Consider the following 25,644-nt stretch of genomic DNA (forward strand, 5'->3'; position numbering starts at 1 on the left):
ATAGATAGATAGATAGATAGATAGATAGAGAGAGAGAGAGAGAGAGAGAGGGATGGATGGATAGATAGATAGATAGATAGATAGATAGATAGATAGATAGATAGATAGATAGATAGATAGATAGATAGATAGATAGATAGATAGATAGATAGATAGATAGATAGATAGATAGATCGAGAGAGAGAGAGAGAGAGATAGATAGATAGATAGATAGATAGATAGATAGATAGATAGATAGATAGATAGATAGATAGATAGATAGATAGATAGATAGATAGATAGATAGATAGATAGATAGATAGATAGATAGATAGATAGATAGATCGAGAGAGAGAGAGAGAGAGAGAGAGAGATAGATAGATAGATAGATAGATAGATAGATAGATAGATAGATAGATAGATAGATAGATAGATAGATAGATAGATAGATAGATAGATAGATAGATAGATAGATAGATAGATAGATAGATAGATAGATAGATAGATAGATAGATAGATAGATAGATAGATAGATAGATAGATAGATAGATTCATGTCCTGAAGCAGAGGAATACTAGACCAATGCAATGCTGTTGATGATGTATATAATAGTGTCCAGTAGGTGTCGCTGCAGAAATATATTTTTTCCAGATTGGGAGAAGACCACCCTTACCCTACCTCTGATTGGCTCGCCGTGAAACAGTTCTCTAATCTTACCCAATGATTACTCTTCTTGCTCAAACCTGAACCAATCAGGGGCAGAGTAGGGGATGCGCATTGCCATCGAACGTAACGAAACCCGGAAGGATGGTTGAACATTAATTTGCATTCTAAAACAACAGTGCAGCGAAAAATAAAAAAAAATAAAGCTGCAGCTTCAAATACAACGTAAGTTAATTATTTTTCTAGTTGATCAGTCTTTATCGTGTGTTGTCGCAGTAAAGATCAGTGATGGTCGGTTGATCTGTGAAGGTGTGAACCAGGCTGTGTGTTGTGTTTTGGCAGAGGGGTGGTGGGTGCAGATCGTCTCGTCTCCGGGAGGATGTTGTGTGGTGCAGCAGGATCCGGGACCTTTACCACAGTCGCGGTAGTGACCGTTATTCTGCTGAATCTTGTTGGTTTCACACAAGCGAAGGTAAACCCTGCATCATCCACTTCCCTCTGTGTGCTCCTCTGCTCTGCTACTGCAAAGCTTTGAAAAATCTCCAAATCTATACAATAAAAATGTTTGATATTCAGTATGTAGGTAGTCACAGAGGTCCTGAACACAGGCATATCAGTCTCTCTCTGAACTTATTGATCAAAGTGTTTTTATAGAAATTTGAAATATCCAGAAATGAACTGATTTGATTGTACACATTTAGGACTTTACCTTGGAAAATCTCCAAATTTATTCAGTAAAAATGTTTGATATTCAGTATGTAGGTAGTCAGAGAGGTCCTGAACACAGGCATATCAGTCTCTCTCTGAACTTATTGAGCAAAGTGTTTTTATAGAAATTTGAAATATCCAGAAATGAACTGATTTGATTGTACACATGTAGAACTTTGAAATATCCAGAAATTAGCTACTTAAAGCTTAAAATGTGTGACTTTTATTTTGTAAAATCTCTAAATTAATACAGTCAAAATGCTATTCATAAAAATGACGCGTGAGACGATGTATACTTCTTGTGAATATAATCCAATCCATTTCCTTTTCAATTATGCATTTTGTATATGCTCCATGTCAACAGTTTATTTTGAAAAAACGCTTTGGATGCGTTAACCATAAATGTCAGTTTATGCGCGCAGTACAATTTCTGTGTCGGCTGATTTGACCACTGAGACGCGAGGGTCAGCTGGCTTGACTGCATTGCTCTGCTTATATTTAAATAATATGTTGGAGCTGGACTGAGGGGGACTTTGTGTACATGTTTATTGTATTATAAGTGAAAGAAATGGCTTTACTTTAAGCAGATAGTTGAAGTAATCATTGACCTGAGCACTTTTTAAATATTTCAATTTCATCTTTAATTGCAGAACTTTGAAGATGTTCGCTGCAAATGCATCTGCCCTCCGTACAGGAACATCACTGGCCACATCTATAACAGAAATGTGTCCCAGAAGGATTGGTAAGAGAAACCCTCACCTCAGCAAATAGTGTAAAGTGTTAGTTCACTCCAAAAATGTATATTCAGTCATTATCCACTCACCACAATGCTGATGTGGGGGGTGGGTGAAGTGTTTGAGTCCACAAAACACTTTTTGAGTTTCAGGGGTAAACAGTGTTGCAGCCAAATCCAATACTATTGAAGTAATTGATGATCACTTCCTCAAATGTAAGAAAACAAGAGTAAACACATAAAATCCACTCCTCACTGCACTGTTTTCATGCGTTTTACAGTAACTGCCTCCATGTAGTGGAGCCGATGCCGGTGCCTGGGCACGATGTGGAGGCGTACTGCCTGCTGTGTGAGTGCAAGTACGAGGAACGAAGCAGCAACACCATCAAGGTACCGAGGACCTTTTCTATTTGTATTTCATCCTCACTGTAATGTCATGTCACAAAACATGTCATGTCAAACTTTATAAAGTCTGTTTAATCAACTTTCTTGATAAAATATGATCAATATAATAAATCCATGCAGGACAGTACCGTCTGCTTCTATTATCCTCGTTTTCAAAATCCCTTGCTTCCCTCTTGTGGTAGTGGCCTGATTGGACATAATACAGCCAATCAGAGTTGCTTCCTCCCAGTCTGGGATTGGCTGCCAGTGCGCTGAGCAGAGATTGAGCGAGCGCGTAGGCACAGTGTCGGGCTTCACTTCATGTCTGTGTTTCAAATTTTTTTTTTGATCCTGTCAATCTCAGGTAACAATCATCATTTACCTGTCTGTTGTGGGAGCACTGCTGCTCTACATGCTGTTTCTGCTACTGGTCGATCCTCTTATCCGCAAACACGAGCCCTACACCCAGCCACTGCACAATGAGGAGGACTCTGAGGTAACCACTCAAACAACACATGTTTGCTCAAAGGGCCACTGTGTAGGATTTAGGGGGAATCAGTTGTCGTCACTTTAGAGAGGACCTTCAACGTGGTTGTTATAAAGTGAAGGCCACTCAAGAGAGGATGCAGAAACTTGATGCCACTAAATCTTACACATTAGTCTTTTATACACCTACACTACATGCGTGTATTTAATTTAGTGGTTTTCTGCGTGTGTGTGTGTTCAGGAGATGCGTCCGCCGGTGGACAGCAGCCAGGCCAAAGGGAACACAGTGCTGGAGCGCGTCGAAGGAGCACAGCAGCGCTGGAAGAAACAGGTCCAGGAGCAACGCAAGACTGTGTTTGACCGCCACAAGTTGCTCAGCTAAACCCCTTTGACGAACCTCTACACGTGTTTAGAATAGGTAACTTCATCTGGCCCGGGGCACTGGCCCCAGCTGTACTGTTACTCACTCCACTGTCACTTTCCTCACCAAGAAACGCTTCAACACACTGATCGAACAAGCAGATATTTTCTATTTATTAAATGCAGCACTAAAGGCTAAGTTACATTTTGCACACTCTTAACGACTACTATATGGAATGTCTTGATGGTAAGAACTTTTCTCGTCTGTGGAGCCAGACTCTGAAAATATTTTAAGCCTCTTCATGGTACTTTTTATCAGCTCTTTGCTAATATGATATTATATTAAGCATTTTTTTCTTGTAGCATAAATTATGACGTTACCTCTGAATGGGTAAAGCTTTGTGTTTGTGAATGATCCGTTTTTTGCTAATGAGGTAGAAAGCATACTGTTTTATTTCCAAGCATTGTACATTTTATAATTTGGTAAAAATGATAAGTTATTTATATTGTAGCTCTTATTTTGTATCATTTGCACTTTTAATTTAGGTAAAGGCTTGTACATTTTGGGCTTTGTAATTTTAAAGCTTTGACGTTGGTGCTTAAATCTTGGTTTTTGTCATCTTTCAAAATGTAAGAGACAAACTACTGCAGATATATCGTTGTAAAAGTTATGTTTCTTTAACTTTAACTTAAAACTTAACTGGAGAATATCCTAAATCAGTAGAGATGCTGATAATGCGGTGAAGTACAGCCGAACCTTGAAGAGCCGTCGTGTGCATCACTATGTTGTATGTTCCCGTTCACATTTTACAAAGCAAAGCTTAAATAAGAAAGGTATGCTGAATTCCATTACCTCATGCTTATTACAAACTACTGAACTTTATTTGTTTATCTGTGAGGCTTTATTTCATCACTGTGTTTACACAAGTGTTTTTGATTGAATTGTGTTTAATTTCACATCGGTGGTATCGGTGTTTTGTATTTATATTTATTAATTTCTAGCATAAATGGATATTCCAGTTCTTGAATCATTACATTCTGCTTGATGTGAAATAATAATAAAAAAACGTTAAGTGTAAACATTTTCTTCATGCCTCTTTAGGTTTAGAATTATTATTTTGGTTGCTGCAGATTTTCCACTACTTCTGTCATTGCTACTGTTTATTGGCACTAGGGGGCAACAGAGCACACAGTATCGGGGCCACCCGTTTCCCTTTTCCCTTTTTTTCCCTTTTGGGGCTTTTTTGGGGGCGAAAATGAGGACAGTTGTGTATCATAACCAGATGAACAAAAAAGTCTCTCAGTAAATTATGAAAAAGACAACAGGAAGTGGACAATTTTGGACTTAGTGGTCAATTTGGCCATTTCCCACATTTTTACTTTGACAAACTTGTCTCAGGGATTTCATCAGATCAACTACAAATTGAAGTGTCATCACAACAAGATATATATTTTTTTAAATAATAAAAAATTATAATTAAATTAAATTAAATTAAAAAAATTATGGATCAAGTAAAATAGAATAAAATTTAAAATAATAATATATATATTTTTTTTAAACTCACTTTAATTTCACAGTTTAAGGTTTAACCACAGAACAGTATGTTGAGGGCTCAATATGTTTTGAAATGGAGGCTGGTGGGGGTATTCTGCGTCTGTGAGACTCCCAAACTGTCTGTCCTCCCCTTTGTGCTCTCGCCTGCCAGTGCTGCTCTGCCCCAACCCCCTTTGATCCCATCTACTCTCTTCTTCCACCTTTTACCCACCCCGCCCTCATGACCATCCCCAAGCATGGCCTGTCAGTGGTTCACAGTCTAAATTTAACCTGCCGCAGGAGCAACTGCTCCTCCAGCCACCCTGAGCCCCTGTTATTTCCCCCTTGTCTGGAGGAGTAGAGGGGGAGAGAGGTCGGTGGAGGACTGCACACAGGATTCGCAGGCCAGGAGCCCACGGGCCTTCACATCAGGGAGTTATAGCGGGCCTCACTTTTGGGATTATACTGTGAGAGGACTCATTTCTCGAGGAGTGGGAGATTATCTCAGGTGGAATCACCAGGATGGCGTCTAACGGAGAGGCCGCCAAGCCGGTCATCATGAACGAAGAGGAGCTGAAGCGGAAGCAGAGGGAGAAGCTGAAGAAGCTGCAGGCCACGGGGGGCAACCCTCGACCGGCGAGAACCCTCTTCATCTTCGGCCTCAAGAATCCCTTCCGCAAGGCCTGCATTAACATCGTAGAGTGGAAGTATCCTTTTATCTTCCACACACAAACACACTCAGACATTTGCTGGGGTGAAATTCTAACCTTATCAATAACCACTACTTGCCTAACCATAACCCTTACCACAACATTAACCCTACTGTACTGTATTTCGTGATTTACATAATGAGTCTTTCTTTTTGGCCCCATTATATGACTGTCAACACATTTAGGTCACTGCAACCTAAATTATACCTGGACCACACAAACAATCACAACAGTCTGACTGCTTTAGTCGATGTTTATTTAAAATATACCAATTAAACTCAATATCATTATTCAGTCTTGTACAATAAATACTATTTAAATGTTACTATTGTGATTATACAGTATTCAAGGTTTTGTACAGTTATCACACAATGTTGTGTTGTGGTCAGGAACACTGACAACCAGGATTGACAGAAATAATGTGTCTACATGGCAGTGAACTATCAGCTGTGTGGTTTACGTGCCATGAGCGTGATGAAGCCAAGTCACTTTTGCCATGTATTTGGCCGGACCTGCGTCAAAGTCAAGCTTGTATTTTCTCCTGTGGAGTTTCCTGAGCTAATCTATTTACGTCGAGCGTGCAAAAACTATTAATCAAGCTGCCTCTCAAGGGTCCTGACCAGATGACATGGTTTTAATGTGGAGATAGTTGCTCTGCATTGCTGTGAGGCCTAACACATGAAGACAAGGCAGGCTACAGAGTGATGTTAGGGGGTTTCCTGTTTTAGCATGAAGTCCATTCCTGGATTATACACATTTCTTTTCCAAAATAGATTCAGTTGATCGTATTTTTTCAATGACAAACGCCATATGTTCACACTTTAAATAGATCAACGACAGATTGAAAGCTCATCAGTGAAAATATCATTGTTGTTTAAATAGTTCCTGAACAGTTACAGTGGAATGTCCATACGCTCAACCAGGTCATGAGTTTTTTACTGCCACAGTTGAATCACTTTGGTATGGGATCCTGTAATGCAAGACTAGTGCTGTAATTACAGTAAAATTATCTACAAAAACCTCCTGAAGTTCTACTCATAGTATTTAAAAAATACTGCTCGCAGACATAAGAATCAATAACTAGCTCACAGAATAACCAAAGAGTTTTGTTCCTGATGAGCAGTGAGTGTTAAAATGGTTCGGTCATATTCTTGGGCTCTGCAGCTGTCCCGCGGCATCACACCCAGACATGATGCTGACCTGGCAGGGGAATTCACTCAGAGAGCCCCCTATGGACGGGAATGAAGCAGCACGATGGACAGGATTACATTTACTGTGACAGCTTTGCTGGCCCAGTTAGGGATGAGGTTTCAGGCAGCATTTAGAGCCACTGATCAGTGTCAGCAGGATATGTGTTGTTACTTTACATCAAGAAAAAATTACAGAGCAAATCACACAGATAACGTTTCTAAGAATAATTCTCGTCCTTCCATTTTCACTCCAATATTAGCATTATGGGTCATTTCCAGGTAAACTGTATCCTCTTTTGTAATATTTCTTATTGGAGTTAAGTGGGATTTTACCAGTCCCCTTCATTTGTTATTGTTATGATCCTGAACCTCCACATCCAGAACCTTTGAGTACATCATCTTATTGACCATCTTTGCAAACTGTATTGCTCTGGCTGTGTTCCTGCCCATGCCTGAAGAAGATAGTAATAACACCAACGAAAACTTGGTGAGTATAAATATGATCCTTTCACCCCTTCTTACAGATATGTATCATGCCCATGACGAGAAAAGTGATATTTATTTGTGATTATATATAAATATGAACTCATAATAACAATAACAATAAGATGAACAATAATGAAATGATAAGCAGAAGCTTAAAAATACTACATCTTATGTTTAAATAACGTTTAAAAAGACAAGCCAATTTATTTGTAAAGCCAGACTTAAAACCACAGACGTTGACCATAGTGCTGCACAGCAATTGGGGGAGATACAAAAAATACATAAATATAAAATGCGATGTGAGGCAAGTTTAAAAAAAAAGTTATTTAACCACAAAGGTTTAAAACTATGGGAATTGAAACTCAATATTTCACTCATAGTCTCTGATTTCTAAAGAATCCAGTGTTTTTTCCAATGATTTCATGTGTTCAAATCAAGCAAGGTCAGATTGCTCTGTGTCTGAAATGGACACTACAGGTCTCAGTGCCAGAATCAATTCAAATGCCTTCAAACACAAGTCAGTTGTTTATTTGGAGTCTCATTTGTGTGCAGTGGAACTTTTGCACAACGAAGCGTGTGATTGGTTAAACTGATCAGAACTTGCTTTAATTTGTAACGTAATATATGATGTTTTCAGCTACATGGATAACAATGACAGAATACTAAGCTGGGCTGTCATGTCTCAAACGGTTAATTGTGACAGAGATACACAGTCCTTTAAAACTTATTATATCTGAGTTGACCGTTCACATGGCATTTTTACACTGATAATCACAGAAACATGTATTTGAAGTAACGTATAATCCAGCATCTTATTACAGACTTAAATGTCTTGTTCCTCATAATTACATACTCTCAAGGTTTGTCATGAAAATTGACCTTTAAATGGCTTCAACAAAATGACATTACATCCAGTTTGGTTTCCTGAGCTAAATTAAAAGGTACCAGAGGAGGACTTCAAGTTTCGTCTGTAAAATTTCCATGACTCCTCTTATTTTAAATTTGTCCCCTGAAAGCTTTTGTTTTCTCAGGCGTTGTTATATTTGAATCTCATATGTGTTCACATTGCTGGGAGCCTGTGTATTATGTATTACAGGTCTCAGACTGAATTATACAATCGATGGAGCTGCATTTGGGGAGAATGAAAGTGCCTTTGAGAGCAAAAGATGAACCTTTGCTCCACACTGGACATATCTTGCCATTCTCTGGATATTTGACATAGTATTGATACAGTTGTTATGGATTTGAGGAGGCTCGTTGCGAGAGTATTGATTTGTGGATCTGTGTCTCTGAGAGGCCGTGACATCTGGTTTTAAGTGTCAATATACAGCCGCCTCACAAAATCCTCCACACGTTCAATCAACTCCATCAAATCACCCGGTCAAAGCTCATATAAACCTTGTTTGACCAATTGACCGACACTGCGGCCAAATTCATTGAGTTATCAGGCACCTGAACCTGAAGCTCACCCCATCTCTTCGATATCTTTACTTTGGCCCTCTTGCCAAATACTTCTCACGGCAGAGTGCCATTCTTCAGAGGTGAGCAATGTAAGAGGAGCTAGTCAAACTATATACCCCCCTACACCCCGACAACTACACCACACCACCACTGGTGCTGTTGGAAGTAGGTCGGCCCCACAGCGTCATCACAGCCAATGCATGATAATCAGCAAATGGAGTCTCATATAACTGCACTCATGGTTTGTAACAGTGTACACTGCAGTATATAGAAGCACAGCCTTACTTGTTGCTCTACATTTATTTTGTTTATAAATGCACGCACTATTGTCAATGCATGTGCAGCTGTGGCCTTGTAGGTTGTTATTGACCAGGGGCTTGGGGGCTGCTGCCGGCTGTTTCAACCCGATATTATTGACCTGAAAGGATCAAAGGGAAATAAACAGCATTTCATTTATAATTTATAACTTTTTCTCAAAAGAACTCTGCTGGGGCTAAAATCCCTCTGAGCTCCATCGTACTCATCTCACATCATCCCTTCTTCTCCGACAATATTTGTATTGCACATCAACACCTGGATTTTCACTCAGTAGAGCGCATACCTCCATCAAGGCCCGACAGTCCCCTGATGACACCACATTCATTTGGATCTGGAGGAAATTTCACACACTCATAAATATCAGTCCCGTAAACATGCAAGAATTTTTTTTAAATCAAAATCCATGAATTATTCTCTTAGAAATCAACAAAAATGCAGAAAAACGCCTTATCTCATATCCATCTGCACCCGCCCCCTGATCCGGATCCGCACCAAAAGTTGATGGTTCCTTCCTTGGATTTCTACAATATTTAATGGAAAATCGTTTTGAGGAATTTCAAATCCTGATAGCTAACCAAAAAAACAAATGACTGCAGAAAAAAAAATATCCCCCTTAGCAGAAGTAATGAAGCAGATAAGTTTTTAGAAAAATGGCCAAATAATTCGACTCTGACATATCAAGGAACTGTGTCAGTCTGCTGATGGCCCCGAAAACAATCGACATTTACGATAAAGACACAGATTCAGGCCAGATTAACTAATATATGCTTTTATTAAACCCTCCTAAAATGCATCTGGTAAAGCATAATATATGTCTGTTACTTTAGGTCAGGATTTCTCTATGTCGAAGCTTCTTCTTGATAAATTCTGGCTAAAATAGGTTAATTCATCAGTCATGAGCCACAGATTTGTTTAAACTGTGTGAGGTCATGACCGGCTTTCAGAGCATTTCAACTTTATTTACACTAGAGAGGCTCTCTGGGATTGCCCTCATTGACAACGACTTCAAGCAGTCAAATACTGTCTGAAATAATCACACGCACAAAAACTAACTATACAAATTATTTTAGATTCACAGTTATAGGCAAATAATGGAAAATCAAATGATAAGCAGATGAGTGGTGTGTAAGTGAGGATTTTTAACAAGAACGTTAACTACAGTCATTCCAGAGAATGTAACCTGAGGGTTGTGAGCTTTACGAAATGTCATTCCCTGGTTTCTAAATGTCTTTCTGCAGGAGAGTTTGGAGTATATCTTCATGATCGTCTTCACATTAGAGTGCTTTCTGAAGATAGTGGCGTACGGGCTCTTTTTCCACGAAGGCGCCTATTTACGGAACTGTTGGAACATATTGGACTTTGTCATCGTCTTCATGGGGTAAGATGGATGCTGTGCTGCAGGCCGACATCTCTGCTGCCAAAGAATCTTGCAAAACTTTGAATTGTGTTGATATGCAGACATGCTAAATTTTGTATCCAGTCTTCAGTAGTATTTGCTGAATGTCACCTTTTTTCCCACACAGACTCTTCACCTTTGCTTTGGATACGATCCATATGATAATCGACATTCCAGTGGAGAAGGGTGGGGGGTTTGACATGAAGGCACTGAGAGCCTTCAGAGTGCTGCGACCCCTGCGCCTCGTCTCTGGAGTCCCCAGTAAGGTGTTCGGCCCATTTTGAGTCTCTACCACCAAATCTTAAAACAGTATTGTAATGTTTTGGTTGTACTGTTCCCTCTCAGGCCTGCAGGTGGTGATGAACTCCATCCTCAAGGCTATGCTGCCTCTGCTGCACATCGCCCTGCTCGTCTTTTTACTGGTCACCATCTATGCCATCATGGGCCTGGAGCTCTTCAAGTGCAAAATGCATAAGACCTGTTACTACACTGGCACAAGTATGTCTTAAAGGTCATAATCAGACACAGTTGAAGTCGTACATTATGTTGTACTGATCTCTTTTCGTTGGCCTGCAGGTATCTTAGCTACAGCAGAGGCTGAGCTGCCTGCTCCGTGCGCTCAGGCCGGTAACGGACGCCGTTGCCTCATCAACGGCACGGAGTGTCGGCCAGGCTGGGAAGGTCCCAACAATGGCATCACCCACTTCGACAACATTGGTTTTGCCATGTTGACTGTCTACCAGTGTATCACGATGGAGGGATGGACCAAAGTGCTCTACTGGGTTAGTGACTGCTCTAACATGAACTGCCGGTCTTAAGAGGTAGAGCGGAACTTCAACTAACGATTAGGTCAATAGTTTGAGCCCCTTTTGCCCTAATTCCTCATGCCGAAGTGTCCTTGGGCAAGACATGTCCTTGAGCTCCAATTCTCCGTGTTTTCTCTGTGCCAGCAGTGATGTATGATAGAGAAAGTGCTGCACACACATCCACTGTATGAATGTGTGTGTTAGCGGATAAGGGACCAAACTGTAATATTAAGAGCTTTTAGTGTTCATTGAGACTAGGGAAGTACTGTAAGAATACAGATCAATAACTATTTATTTATTAAATATTCTTAAAAAAAGTCTATTAAGTAAACCCAACAGATGACAGCGTGTGTGGCTGACGCAGAGTTTTCCCTCAGGTCAATGATGCCATAGGATACGAATGGCCCTGGGTCTACTTTGTTCCCCTCATCCTGATTGGTTCCTTCTTCATGCTCAATCTGGTTCTGGGTGTGCTCAGCGGGTGAGAAGACTTTTATCTTTTGTCATTCTTACCTTCAGCATTTTTGCTTCTTTCCTCAAACAAACAACGAGTATTTTCTCCTGTTTAACTCTTCCTCGTCTCACATCTCAGAGAGTTTACCAAAGAGAGAGAGAAGGCGAGGTCGCGTGGAGAGTTTCAGGAAATGCGAGAGCGTCAGCAGCTGGATGAAGACCTGCATGGCTACATGGAGTGGATCACTCACGCTGAGATCCTGGATGCCGATCGCGAGGGCAAAGGTGAGCAACTGCGAACCTGCTCAGCTCCCATCCCACGCAGCAATTCGATTGAATTCCAACAGTTCTTCTCTCTCGTCCTTGTCAGGTCTGCTGCCTTTGACCAACGGGGACTCTGACGCAGACAGCCTGTATGGCCTGGAAGGCAAGAGTCGAGTCATCTACTATTAGTGAGTCGGCTGCTTTGTAAATGTGTAAATGTTGACATGTAATATCACCAGCAGTTTGTCACAGTGAGCCCTGGGGGTTATTTTTGTGTTTAGCCGCTTGGCCCGTCGCTGGAATCGCTTCTTCAGGATGAAGTGCCTGGTGTATGTGAAAACCAGAGGCTTTTACTGGTTGGTGATGTTCCTTGTTTTACTCAACACCCTGACCATAGCGACCGAGTTCCACCACCAGTCGGAAAATCTCACTGCCCTACAAGGTTAATTATTAACATGCCTATTTGTTTTTACATCAATTATTTTCCTCTTGGCTTCATCCATTCTCTCTCCTCTCGTCTCGACAGATGTTGCCAGTCGTGTGCTGCTGGTGCTGTTTGTCATCGAGATGTTTTTGAAGATGTATGCGCTGGGTCCTAGAGCCTACTTCATGTCTCTGTTTAACCGCTTTGACTTCTTCGTCGTGCTCTGCGGCATCCTGGAGATGATAATGATGTCTGTAGGATCCGTGGCCCCTCTGGGTTTCTCGGTACTCAGGTGTATTCGGCTGCTGAGGATCCTTAAAGTCACAAAGTAAAGTCCAAAGCATCATGTTGCATTCAATTCAATAAGTCACAGTGTTTTCTATCGTCATTTAACGTCTCTAAACTGCTTTGCAGGTACTGGACCCCTCTGAGTAATCTTGTGGCCTCCCTCCTCAACTCCGTCCGCTCCATTGCCTCCCTGCTCCTCCTCCTCTTCCTCTTCATCGTCATCTTCTCGCTCCTCGGCATGCAGGTGTTTGGGGGGAAATTCAACTTTACCTACAGCAGACCCAGTCGCAGTAACTTTGACAATTTCCCTCAAGCCCTCATCAGTGTGTTCCAGGTGAGGCTATAGACGTTGATTCCTATCTGCTAATTTTTAAACTCTCAGCAAGGTTTCCTTTGATTTTGTGATGGGATAGAAAGTTATTGTCTAAATGTCTCAGATCCTCACAGGAGAGGAATGGACCACCATCATGTATAACGGCATCATGGCCTATGGAGGGCCTGCCATCCCCGGCATCCTGGTCTCCATCTACTTCATCTTCCTCTTTGTCTGTGGAAACTGTATCCTTCACGCGCACTCACAATGTGACGTGATACACATTTTATACGTAGCGATCATGTCAACAAAAACCCCAAAGATTTAGTTTTCCTGAGCTTTGCGGAAATTAGATATCCTCCTCAATGTCTTCTTGGCCATCGCCGTCGACAACCTGGCAGAGGCTGAGAGTCTGACGTCGGCTCAGAAAGAAAAGGCAGAGGAGAAGTTGAAGAGGAAGTTACAAAGGTGAATAAAGGGAGGTTAACCCGGCTGAGATTATCTGCTCTGTCGACTCATTGCTCAGCTGTATTCTATTTCTTTCCCCGCTTGGCCTCCAGGTCCAAAATGCCTGACAAGAATGATGAGGAGAGGGAGCGGATTGCTAAGAAACTGGCAGAGCAGAGAGCCAAGACAGAGTGCATGCCCACCACAGCCAAGGTTAGTGTTTGTTTTACTGGTGTTATATCACATATCTATTCTTAGATACTGACATTAATTTAGTGCATACGAAGACATACAAACAGTAGGTATATATATACAATGGGCATATGATTGTTTTTGTTGTTTTTTCAGCTCAAAATTGATGAATTTGAGTCCAACGTCAATGAAGTGAAAGACCCATTCCCACCTGCCGACTTCCCAGGTAACCTCCACTTCTCCTGCATCTCCCGCCTCCGTCTTTCAGCAGGGCAGTCACAGCAGCGGGGGTTTACTGATGACAGGGAATTGTATTCATTACACTGGCTGTTTACCAGTGCTGCTGTCTTGGCGATGTTACAGTACAAGTATAGTAACCCTTCATTATAATTAGACTCAGGCAATTCCCTGAGCTGAGTATAAAGCAAAGGCTAAAGTCAGGCTATTTTCACACTGCTCTGGTGACGACCATATAAAGCCCACTATGTCATTCAGTACAGGTAGAATCGACAGTAGTTTTTTTCACCCTCAATTCTCTTTGATTCTGTAACATGAAAACCACAAATAAGTAGAGAATTTTGAACCTGCTTTCTTTCACTTGGTAGGTGATGACGAGGAGGAAGAGCCCGCGATCCCCCTCAGCCCTCGGCCCCGACCGATGGCCGACCTGCAGCTGAAAGAAGAAGCGGTTCCATTGCCTGAAGCCAGCTCCTTTTTCATCTTTGGCCCTCAGAACAAGTGAGAACCCGACTGTCCTTATAAATATATTGAACATTATAATAAACGATATGTGTGTGCTGACGTCGGGCTCCTCGCTGGTATCCAGGTTCCGGAAGTTGTGCTACAAGATCATCAACGCCTCGTCCTTCACCAACTTGATCCTCCTGTTCATCCTGCTGTCCTCCATCTCCCTGGCAGCTGAGGACCCCATCGATCCCAAGTCCTACAGAAACAAGGTGAAGTCAGATCCAGCATGACACAACAGACAGTAACTTTTGAGGGAAGGCCGCGTTCGATAACAATCCGGCTGTCTGTGTTTTTCTTCCAGATCTTGGCCTATGCTGACATCGTCTTCACAACCGTGTTCACCATTGAGATTGTGCTCAAGGTAAATACAGCTGACAGTCATGTGCTGTATCTTTCATCTTACTGAATGTCTTATTTCAGTCCTCGAGATACCAAATAACAGATAATCATATATTTGCTGAAGCAGGTGATGTTTTTTTATATATTCTTTATTCGACAATGTTGAAACAACATGAGTAATTTCCAATTTACCTACCCTTCTGCAGTGCATGAATGATTACTAGGCATTTAGGGCTTTAGGCATTTTCTCATGTAAATCACTTTGTCACATTGTAACAGTGCTATATAAGTAAAGGTTATTATTATAACTATATTACTTCATAGATATGCTGAATGGTAAATACTTAATTCAGTGATTTAATGTCAGTACCTGTGGAAAGTTTATGACATTTATTACAACACATATTTTTCTCTTTTTGAAATGAAAGTTTAAACACAGATCATTTTGCCTCAGTGTTCATTTGTGTAACTGTGATGTATGTGACTGACAGATGACAGTGTACGGAGCCTTCATGCACACAGGCTCTTTCTGCCGTAACTCCTTCAACATCCTGGATCTGCTTGTGGTGTCAGTCTCCCTGCTGTCTATGGGAATGGAGTGAGTGACCACATTAGATATGGATCATTACCATTGATACCTTCTTTCCAAACATTTATCTTTTTTTGTTTTTTTTTTAAACATGCATATCAAAACTATGTTTTGTCATGTGTTACCTGCAGATCCAGTGCCATCTCTGTGGTGAAGATTCTCAGGGTGTTGAGGGTGCTCAGGCCTCTCAGGGCCATCAACCGAGCTAAAGGCTTAAAGGTACATGCAAGAAGGATTCATATAAGAAGGTGTCTATATATCCTGGGTGCAAGATGTTTTCAAATCCTTTACTTAAACACAAATACCAAAATAGCAATGAGGACATAGTTAAAGTTTAAATGTATTGAGATTATAAAAGGTCTTAAATGTGTGTTCTGCAGAAATATAATAATGCAATTGATAAAGTTCTTTTATTTCATTAATACCATTGGACCAACTGGTGCCAAACTGATTTGCACCAGTGGTTTAATTGTTAATAATCACTGGTATTTTATAGATTATCAAAAAAAATCTTGAACAGAAAAGTAACTATATATTGATAGACCTGAGATGAATGAATTGTAGTAAAAAGGGCAATATTCTCTCTTTAAATGTAATGGAGTAGAAGTATAGAGTAGCAGGAAATTTAAGTACCTTTGTATAGTACTAATCATTGTAGTGTTTGTTGGTCTGTGTCGACAGCATGTTGTCCAGTGCGTGTTTGTCGCCATCAAAACCATCGGAAACATCGTCCTGGTCACCATGCTGTTGAATTTCATGTTTGCCTGTATCGGGGTACAACTCTTTAAGGTTGGTTTGACACCAGATATGGAATGTAATTGTAAAATATCACATTTCCAGATAGATGTACTATAAGTAAAGAGGCCTGACTGCGTGTGTATTAAACAAGCCACTAATCCTTCCCCCCCTCAGGGTAAGTTCTACAGCTGCACAGACCCGTCCAAAATGACCGGGGAGGAATGCCAGTAAGTCGCACATCTCCTCGGATATTAATAATCCATCAAAAGCACAACGCTATTTTGGAGTGACCCTTCGCTATGTGTGCCCTCAGGGGATCCTTCTTGAAGCCCATGGAGAATTCCCTGCAGGACACAGTGCTGGCTGAGAGACAGTGGCTCAACAGTGACTTCAACTTTGACAATGTGCTCAACGGCATGCTGGCTCTCTTCACTGTCTCCACATTTGAGGGCTGGCCAAAGTAAGCCAAAGTTACATTTTGATTTAACTAATTGTCTGTTCAATGGGACTATTTTGATAAAGTTAGAATATGTTGTCCTGTGGATATTGAGATGTCGGGATTGAAAAGGAGCCAATAGATCCTTTTTGATGATTTATATATTTCATCTGCAGAGATTATCCTGATGCATGTCTGATCTTTGAGCTTTCACAACTTCCTCACCCTCAACATTACCCCATGTGTCCCCAGACTGTTGTACAGAGCCATCGATTCAGACGCAGAGGACATGGGTCCCGTCTTCAACAACCGCGTGGACGTGTCCATCTTCTTCATCGTCTACATCATCCTCATCGCCTTCTTCATGATGAACATCTTCGTGGGCTTCGTCATCGTCACCTTCCAGGAGCAGGGCGAGCAGGAGTATAAGAACTGTGAGCTGGACAAGAACCAGGTACAATGAGACAGTCGGAGGTGAAGCCATGGACAGTGACAGAGTCCAGTAAAAATCTAAACATGCTCCTCAAAGATAGATTGGTTAATTGTTTTATTTTTAACTCACCTTTTGTCTGTGCTGTGTCCCTCTTCAGCGTCAGTGTGTGCAGTACGCCCTGAAGGCTCGTCCTCTGAGGTGCTACATCCCCAAAAACCCCTACCAGTACAGGGTCTGGTACATCGTCACCTCCTGCTACTTTGAGTATCTCATGTTCTTCCTAATCATGCTCAACACCTTGTGTCTGGGGATGCAGGTATTTCAATCTTTTTTACGTCACAGTTTAAAATCACTCATTGTATTGAGGTTGTTGACAAACAATGTTCAGTGTGGGCAGAATTGTTTATTTGACTTAATGAAAATGTTACTGTGTTTGTTGCATAATTTGATTGATTCAAATGTGTAAGTTTGAAGACAAATGTGAAAAATGGGACAGTACAACTTTCCAGTAAATCCGAAACTACTTAATATTTAAATGAGATGAGATTAAATTTTTCTAACATTCAACATGGCTCTGATTTATTTATTTTTAAAGGATACTCCAAGTTTATCATCATAACTCTGATTTGTGTCAGATGGCCATGATTTATATGAATTACCCTAACATGCTACACACCAAGTTAATTGGGACTTAAGAGTCTGACGACGGCCAAAGCTGTGTCCTTGAATGTGTCTCCTGTGGCTAAAAACAAAGCTCTTACAAATATTGAAATGAATATTCTCTCCCTCCTGACCAGCACTGTAACCAGTCCGACCATGTGACCAAGCTGTCAGACATGCTGAACTTGATCTTCACCGTGCTCTTCACTGTGGAGATGATTCTCAAGCTCATGGCCTTCAAAGCGAGAGTAAACACTCACTCTGCTGTGTGTTGTTTCAAATCCTCCCCTCAGTCTAGTGTCCCACTGTCTCACCAGCTGTCTGCCCCTCTGCACAGGGCTACTTCGGAGACCCCTGGAACGTCTTTGATTTCGTTATTGTTATCGGTAGCGTCGTTGATGTCATCCTGAGCGAAGTCGATGTGAGTACGATTGACAACGCACATAGTGTTTAATCTATTCTCACGACATGAGCTTCTCATTACAGACGCTGTATATGAAAGTCCCTTGTGTTGTCCTTACGAGACATTCCCCGGCAATAGTGTGAATTGATTTGAAATGACTGAATGTATTTATTCAATGTTCTGACCCAGAAGCATGTAATGGTGGCCCAACAGCTGATTGGTGCCAGCAGAACTAGCTCACAGCACCTGGTCAGTACTGTCGTTGGCCATTTCTACCTCACCCCCCCACGCTCACCCTCCTCCGTGCCGGCTTCCTCCACAAAGCCCACAGTTATTCATGTTCACCAAATTAATATTCTATATGTGTTGTTTGAGCACTTGGAGAGAGCACAGTATCAGCTTAGAGGTTTACAGTTATTTTAAGTGATAATACACACACTCTGTGTCTTCTCTGGCCAGTCGCAGTTTTCTCTTGTCACTGTTGCACTGCATCATCTCCATCGTTTTCATCCACAAACACGAGCTCACGGCCAATTCCGATGTCTTATGTTCCATCTTCTCGCTCCTGTATTTCTCCTCCTCCTGTTTTTCTTGTCCCCCATCAATCCCTCTGTCCACTGCGCATCTCACTCCTCATCTGTCTATCCTCCACAGACTGCCCTGGCCTCCAGTGGAGGACTGTACTGTCTCCATGGCTGTGCTGTAAATATCTGATCTGCACTGCACTACACTGCTGCATGAGCCTTGCTGTGTGAGCACACCACTGCGTTCTCCACTAAACCCTGGTGATACTGTACTGAACCGTTTGTGGTTTAAACTGCTGGTGAAACATGTCCCATGTGAGATGAGGCCTCCAGCTATGTTGTGTTCCAGTATGGCTCATACTGTTTATACAAACAGGGCTACATCTCAATACTGTATACTATACATGCAGTATTAATATTGACTGAATTACTGAAAACTGTTAATATGTCTGATATCAAAGTGTGTGTATTTTTTCTTCATTTTATTTCGCATGACATTACAAACTGCAGCTGTTTTTCTCATTTTACAGCAACTAAGACCTGGAAGCTTTGTAATATTGTAATATCTGATATTAACCCTACTTTAGAACTGTAAATATCTTAACAGTGTTTAACAGATTAATGCTATGTCTGCCATGTGCCTCTTATTAATGCTATTATAACAACAATTATAATCAAATTTGACTTGTGTAACAGTACAATATGTCTCCACCTCTTCTTTGTGCAGGAGACGAATCCTATGCAAGTAATTGCGGTAAGAGTGAACTCTCCCAATATTTAAACCTAGTTTTCCTTTCTGCGTAGTCATATTCTTCAGTGTTTTTGTTTTGTTTGTCTTCAGGCTTCAGAAAACGCTTCAGTTTCCATCACCTTCTTCCGACTCTTCCGTGTCATGCGTCTGGTCAAACTGCTGAACCGCTCGGAGGGCATCCGTAACCTGCTCTGGACTTTCATCAAGTCCTTCCAGGTTGGTCACACTTTTTTAATTTTTAATCTTTTTGTTTTATTTGTATTTATTTTATTCTTATTCTTATTTATTTTGAAATTTTAATTTAAATGGTTGTCTTTATTTTCATGTTTATTTTTACTCTCCACTTTTAACTCTCTTTAACTGACCCGTCTGGTGTGTGTCCACAGGCTCTTCCTCATGTAGCGCTGCTCATCATCATGCTTTTCTTTATCTACGCTGTCATCGGGATGCAGGTACTCTCCTCAGTATTTATTTCCTGAATGAAAACATTGTAAATATCTGCAGATTGTTCATAGGCTTCTGAATGACTGCCACTGAGATGCAATTGTAACGTCCCTACAGATCTTCGGAAAGGTCGCCTTAGTGGACGGCACCCAGGTCAACCGCAACAACAACTTCCAGACATTCCCTCAGGCTGTTCTGATGTTATTCCGGTGAGTCCACCTGAGCAGAGTGCAAAGCTTATTGTTTGCACGTCAAAAAACTGCTAAATTCTCACTGTAGTTTTTGTGCATTTATGAATCCAGATGTGCAACTGGAGAGGCTTGGCAGGAAGTCATGATGGCTTCGATGTACGGGAAGAAGTGTGACCCTAAGTCTGACTTCCTGCCAGGAGAGGAGTTCACCTGCGGGTCCAACTTCGCTGTCTTCTACTTCCTTAGCTTCTATTGTCTCTGTGCATTCTTGGTGAGGAGCAACAATTAACACAACAGTTACCTTTAAGCTGAATTAGTATTTAGTGTCACAGTTGAGCCATGATCATGATGCATGAAGAGCTCAGAAAGGTGTTTTATTTTTACCTGCTTCAGATCCTCAACCTGTTTGTCGCTGTCATCATGGATAACTTTGACTACCTGACCCGTGATTGGTCCCTGCTCGGTCCTCATCATCTGGATGAGTTTAAGAAGATCTGGGCTGAATACGACCCTGAAGCCACGTGAGCCTGAACTCAAATTGAGATCAATGAATAAATTCATGTTCAGTTAACCCCCATGGTTAGGTCAGATTAAAACGTCTGCCACCTGAGATGATTGTAAAATGTTTCTTGGATCCAACAGTGGGAGAATTAAACATCTGGATGTGGTGACGCTGCTGCGACGCATCCAGCCTCCACTGGGCTTTGGCAAGTTCTGTCCTCATCGAGCTGCGTGCAAGGTACAGACGATCAAAACTAAAGTGTGCTTTATTATAACTGTACTACAGTGAATTTACCCACTATGGGAGAGTTTGGAAGTTCATGAATGTTGAATAATAATATTTAAAAGTCAGTCAAATCACTGCAAATAGACCAAATTAACAATTAAAAACAATATACACAAGAAGAGAGACATAAGATTGAATATCCCAAATCAATTACAGGTTTTAGGTGTTATACATGTAACGTATATGAATAGTACATAGTACCTCCAGTAGGGGTCCTCCCAGGTTCACCTCCTCTCCTGATAAATACTCTGAACTAGGTCAGCTGTTCTGTACTGTCTTCTCCTTCTTTGTCTGTCTGCAGCGTCTGGTTGGTATGAACATGCCTCTCAACAGTGACGGCACGGTCACCTTCAATGCCACCCTGTTTGCTCTGGTCAGAACGGCTCTCAAGATCAAAACTGAAGGTGCAATGCAGCGGAACCTGTCCTATACAGTTCATATCCATCCATTGGGAATGCATGGAATGAATGGATGGTTTGTTTCCTCCGACATGATGCACAGACTGTAGTTCTGTCATTCAAACTTTTGTTGGATTGTTTTGAACAGGCAATTTCGAGCAGGCCAATGAGGAGCTGAGGGCCATCATAAAGAAAATCTGGAAACGCACCAGTATGAAACTCTTAGACCAAGTCATCCCCCCGATAGGAGGTGAGTCTGAATAAATAGAATCAGTGCATTATAAAAAAAAAAAAAAAAATCAAACCTGATTGCACTGTAATGTGTCTGGTTATAGATGATGAGGTGACTGTGGGGAAATTCTACGCCACCTTCCTGCTCCAGGACTGCTTACGCAAATTCTTGAAGCGGCAAGAGGAGTATTACGGCTACAGGCCCACGAAGAAGAACGCCTCAGGCCCAGAGATCCAGGTGAGCAGACATCGTGAGGTCAGATGGGTCAGACAGTAAATCACTGCACATTAACTGATAATCCCTCATTTAGGAGAGATGTTAAACATTTTGCAGTATGTGCACTATTGGCAAAAATGTTGAGGCATATTGCTTTTCTCTTTCTAAACTTTAGATGGAAACAAATCAATAAAATATTGTATTAGTAAGCTTGTATGAAACTCGCTATTATCACTCCACTGAGCTCCCAGTGTAGCCCAGCTTATGTCTCACCTACTTCTTCTTTCTTCTTTTTATCCTTGGGGACACGGTGCTGTTTGCTGCTTCTCTTAATTTCTCCAAATCCTCTGTGTTTTTCAAGGCGGGGCTGAGGAGTATCGATGAAGAGGCCGCTCCAGAGATGCACAGGACCATTTCAGGAGACCTGCAGAATGAGGACGAGATGGACAGAGCCATGGAGGAGTCTGGAGAAGAGGGAATTTACCAGGTGAAAACCACTTTATGAAACTAAAGCAGCACACAGAAGAGTGCATACTTTCACCGAAGTTCAATCAAATTGTACACACATAAATAGTAGTACCCTATACATGCCTGATCTTCCTGATCGATTAATGATTCCTTAGGAAATTGGTGAAAACATAAACAAATAAATCACATATTTAAATATTCTCAATGTCATTCAGAAATGTTCTCTTTTTTTTTTCCTGCTCGACACATCGAACCCACATAATGTTGTCCTGATTCTGCCTGATAGTCAAATAAAGGGGAGATTTACCATGTGAACTAATATGGGATTGTACCTAATTGTGTGCTTGTCTCGGTGTTTCCAGCGCACACACGGCCTGTTCGGTAACCGGGTGGACTCATTCTCCTCGGAACCCACCAACGCTCAGTCCCCACAGATGACCAGTCAGCGGCCTCTCAAGTTCTCCGACAGCCAACCTGAGTCTCCACCAGACTTCCCCACTACCGAAGGTTACCCCTCAGCCATGAGGAACAACACTAACAACAACGCCTTCGCAGAGTAAGAATCAAACACACTCCCATCTGCAGCGAGGACACCTGCTCACTGTGAGTGTCTGTGTCTGATGGGTGCTCACTCTTTTTGTCTTTCAGTTTTTCATATGAAAGAGAGGGCAGTCCCGTGGAGTTTTCCCATCCCAGTGAGGACGCAGAGCCAGGTATGTGCAGAGGTCTGACACAGAAACAGGGTTCCTATGATTCCTGTGAAATTTATAATGATGTAGACCAAGTGAATGTTCGCTCACTTTCAAGAGAGAAGAATTGTATTTAGCTTTTTTTGTAGTTTTGTAAATTTAGTAGATTTTGCTGTTTTGTTGGGTTTAGTTTACAGTGAAACCTGGCAAAACAAGTGATAAGATTAAACATTTTCAGGATTTAAGCCCCCCAAATATATTTTGTATTAATATTTCTTATGTTCTTAAATAACTGAGCAACATTTTGGTCTATAAACTAACAGAAAACAATGAAAAACATCCCATTTTCCATGAGTGACATCTTGAAAGATAATCGGTTTCATGCCATGGGACAAAGGAAAGCAGCAAATCCTCTTAACTGAGAAGCGACAACCTGGTTAATTTTTCAGTCAACAGCTCTTGATAGATTCTCTAGACAGCTTTTCATTGTCCTCGTTTTTCCCTATTGTTCAGGTAACAGGCGCTCCTGGAGCTTCCCTGTGAGAACAGACAGAACACAGGTAATATTTTATTTAAGTGGAACTCGTCCAGTGTACATGATGAAGAACAGCTCAGGCAGACGATGTATGAATGCATGTTCTTTTCTTTGCAGTTCCCGTATGACCCGAACTATGGTGACAATCAGAGTCAGAGCTCCCACACTGCAGCTGACCAGCTCGTCCACGAGGTAAGAGAGGAAAGAGCTCTGACTGTTAAATCATAATTATTCATCAGGATATGATGTATTGATAATGTATTGTCCCATCTGTCAAACATAGGAGATAATAAACACTATTCTCTGCTATGTCCTCGACAAAGATTAAGTTTAGACTTGGATTGAATGACATTTATTCCTTCAAGGTTTTGATTAGATTTGTTGAAACCAGAACAGTTGTTCAAGAGCAGTTAGAGATTTACAATAGAGTAATAATAATAATATAATAATAATAATTAGACATGAATAAAACTTATCTTAACAAGTTTACAAAGTGCTTTACAAAATACATGGGAATAAAAAACTGAACAAGACAAAACTAAATTAAGAAAGATAATATAAAAGATTGCATTCATTAAAACCAATACTGTATATTGTTCTGTCTTCCAGGCTCTAGTGAAGGGCGGTCTCGCCTCCCTGGCTAGAGACGGTGACTTTGTGTCTGCCTCTAAACAGGAGATGGCTGATGCCTTGCGTATCCCCATGGCTGAGATGGAAGGGATGGCTCGGGGCATCCTGAACGAACGCTCCGGCAGCATGACCTCCGTCAAAAAGAGACGCGCCGTCCCTGAACCTCCTTCTGGCCCATCTGTGGCCAAACAGGCAACAAGGCAGCCAGACCCAGCTGTGAGGAGGAAGAGACGTCCCATCCCCGTGGTTCCCTCTGTACATGAGCAGGCAGAGGCCGACTCTAAAGTTTAGAGGCTGTCACTCGAGTTCTACGTGGTCATCATGTGGTTTTTACTCTTGCAGGTGGCTCCACCTTACCTCACTTTACCAAGCTTGACGTCCATGTGACAATCTGTATCTACCAACCTGACTCAAGGCCTAAAAAAAGGCCCAGGTTTGATATACTGTCAAGTGGGGCTTTAACTTAACTAAGTTAAGGAGAAACAATATCTGATTATGAAGCATCTTCTTAAACCTCAGATTTATTGAAACCAATAAAAACACTAACTTATCTCAGAGCAAACAGATTGACGCTCTCCTTTCTTTGTAGCTGTTTGTTGAGGTTATCCATTCCACAGACTTATAAGACGGCCATGTGAGTGAGCTGAGTGTCTGAAGCCTCGGAGAGAGAGAGGTAGGACACTGAAGGGACTCGGTGAATGTGTGGAGCAGACATCGTGTTTATTGTGCTGAAGTCCAGTGTGGGCGCTGGGAAAAGACTCCACTGAGTTTCTGTGCATCCAGGTCCGGAAAGCTCAACTGAGTTTTCAGTTCACACTCTTTATTTAAGGGCTCTGGTGCTAAATATTTAAAGGTTTGTGAAGCAGTGTCCTCTGATTCATAGGACCTGCTGACTTTTAGTCTTTTAATCACAAAGTTTTCTCCTGCTCACAACTGGTTTTGTACACAGTTGATTTTAGCAGATTTTAATGAGGAACCTTTGACACATTTTTATTTTATTTGACATAGAAGTAAATGTCATCTTTATTGATAATAACCTTATGTTCTAGCTGTGTTTAGGTTTTTTCAATTGTTTTTCATTTACTTAAATGTCGTACCTGTGGGTTGGGGGCAGTTAGTTTGACCTGTTCAGAGAATGTATCGTCAGCATACCTGGAGTATGGTGGAATAAGCTTGAAAGCTCATGGACGCTTGTTAATTCATTTCAAAATTGCATTGGGCATAATTTGTTGCACTTGTTACATGTTTTGTGCCTTAATGCAAACAGGAGCGGCCTCTCAGAGCCTTTTTCTTGTTTACATTATCGTCTGAACAGCCTGTATCGCTGTCGTACACAACATGTTTCGTTGTATCAGAGATACTCACAGTTTGAGTCGACGTTACAGCTCCAATGTCTGACCTCAACTGTCCTTCACTTCTGGATCTGTGCCTCTATGGTTGATGTCACACTAGTGTTTCCAACATGGAAAAAAAAAAAGAAGAAATAAATCATCTAAAAATGTATTTGTGTTAATTATTTATTTTCTGCAAACAAACCAAAAGTCTGACAACGCCTGCTGGGATTTAAAGAATGAAAATATCCAACATAACAGGTGAGTTTGCTCCTGTAAACAATCAGACCGACTCCGAGATGAGATGGTGAGCGCAGGCGGAGGTTTGATGAGAAGATGGTGCCTCAGACGCTGCCCCCTGCAGAAGTTAAGGGGTGAAAATTGAGAGGCTCTATAAATAGCCTTGCAGAGCAAAGCAAAGAGTGCTGCTCCCTGCTTAGGGAATGGAAACTAATGCAGCAAGATGCATGCTGTATTGTGGGTTCAAATAGGTTCATGTAAAGAGAAG

At 41.4% G+C, this 25,644-nt stretch overlaps 2 protein-coding genes across 2 annotated transcripts; both read left to right on the forward strand.

The window, feature by feature from the left end:
• Positions 1–786: 786 nt before the first annotated feature.
• tmem9 (transmembrane protein 9) lies at positions 787–3,859 on the forward strand. The gene is made up of 6 exons (XM_061074874.1): positions 787–867; positions 985–1,114; positions 2,001–2,092; positions 2,365–2,473; positions 2,832–2,963; positions 3,195–3,859. Exons 2-6 carry the CDS (start codon positions 1,022–1,024, stop codon positions 3,333–3,335), a joined length of 567 nt encoding a protein of 188 aa, XP_060930857.1. The 5' UTR covers positions 787–867; positions 985–1,021; the 3' UTR covers positions 3,336–3,859.
• Positions 3,860–5,369: 1,510 nt separating this feature from the next.
• Positions 5,370–24,096, forward strand: LOC133005238 (dihydropyridine-sensitive L-type skeletal muscle calcium channel subunit alpha-1-like). The gene is made up of 45 exons (XM_061074858.1): positions 5,370–5,554; positions 7,129–7,234; positions 10,251–10,390; positions 10,536–10,669; positions 10,754–10,906; positions 10,985–11,190; positions 11,592–11,695; positions 11,807–11,952; positions 12,038–12,119; positions 12,213–12,373; positions 12,458–12,683; positions 12,770–12,977; positions 13,081–13,201; positions 13,310–13,424; positions 13,517–13,616; positions 13,752–13,821; positions 14,201–14,333; positions 14,422–14,551; positions 14,644–14,703; positions 15,173–15,279; positions 15,402–15,489; positions 15,952–16,059; positions 16,183–16,235; positions 16,322–16,468; positions 16,697–16,898; positions 17,035–17,193; positions 17,675–17,785; positions 17,875–17,958; positions 18,595–18,642; positions 19,192–19,218; positions 19,306–19,431; positions 19,602–19,667; positions 19,777–19,868; positions 19,962–20,121; positions 20,244–20,371; positions 20,493–20,589; positions 20,939–21,041; positions 21,184–21,285; positions 21,371–21,504; positions 21,845–21,970; positions 22,314–22,507; positions 22,600–22,664; positions 23,154–23,200; positions 23,293–23,367; positions 23,785–24,096. The coding sequence occupies exons 1-45, from the start codon at positions 5,370–5,372 to the stop codon at positions 24,094–24,096; spliced, it is 5,541 nt and encodes a 1,846-aa protein (XP_060930841.1).
• Positions 24,097–25,644: the final 1,548 nt, after the last annotated feature.

Source organism: Limanda limanda, chromosome 7 (genome assembly GCF_963576545.1).
Source record: "Limanda limanda chromosome 7, fLimLim1.1, whole genome shotgun sequence".
Lineage (NCBI taxonomy): Eukaryota > Metazoa > Chordata > Actinopteri > Pleuronectiformes > Pleuronectidae > Limanda > Limanda limanda.

What these genes read in the sequence shown, in the direction of transcription:
- tmem9 (XM_061074874.1), top strand. Translation starts at nt 1,022, where the DNA reads ATGTTGTGTGGTGCAGCAGGATCCGGGACCTTTACCACAGTCGCGGTA. An exon ending in GAAGCAGCAACACCATCAAG is followed by an intron (nt 2,474 to 2,831) that starts GTACCGAGGACC and finishes TGTCAATCTCAG; the next exon opens with GTAACAATCATCATTTACCT. An exon ending in ACAATGAGGAGGACTCTGAG is followed by an intron (nt 2,964 to 3,194) that starts GTAACCACTCAA and finishes GTGTGTGTTCAG; the next exon opens with GAGATGCGTCCGCCGGTGGA.
- LOC133005238 (XM_061074858.1), top strand. Translation starts at nt 5,370, where the DNA reads ATGGCGTCTAACGGAGAGGCCGCCAAGCCGGTCATCATGAACGAAGAG. An exon ending in CCTCGTCTCTGGAGTCCCCA is followed by an intron (nt 10,670 to 10,753) that starts GTAAGGTGTTCG and finishes GTTCCCTCTCAG; the next exon opens with GCCTGCAGGTGGTGATGAAC. An exon ending in GAATACGACCCTGAAGCCAC is followed by an intron (nt 20,372 to 20,492) that starts GTGAGCCTGAAC and finishes TGGATCCAACAG; the next exon opens with TGGGAGAATTAAACATCTGG.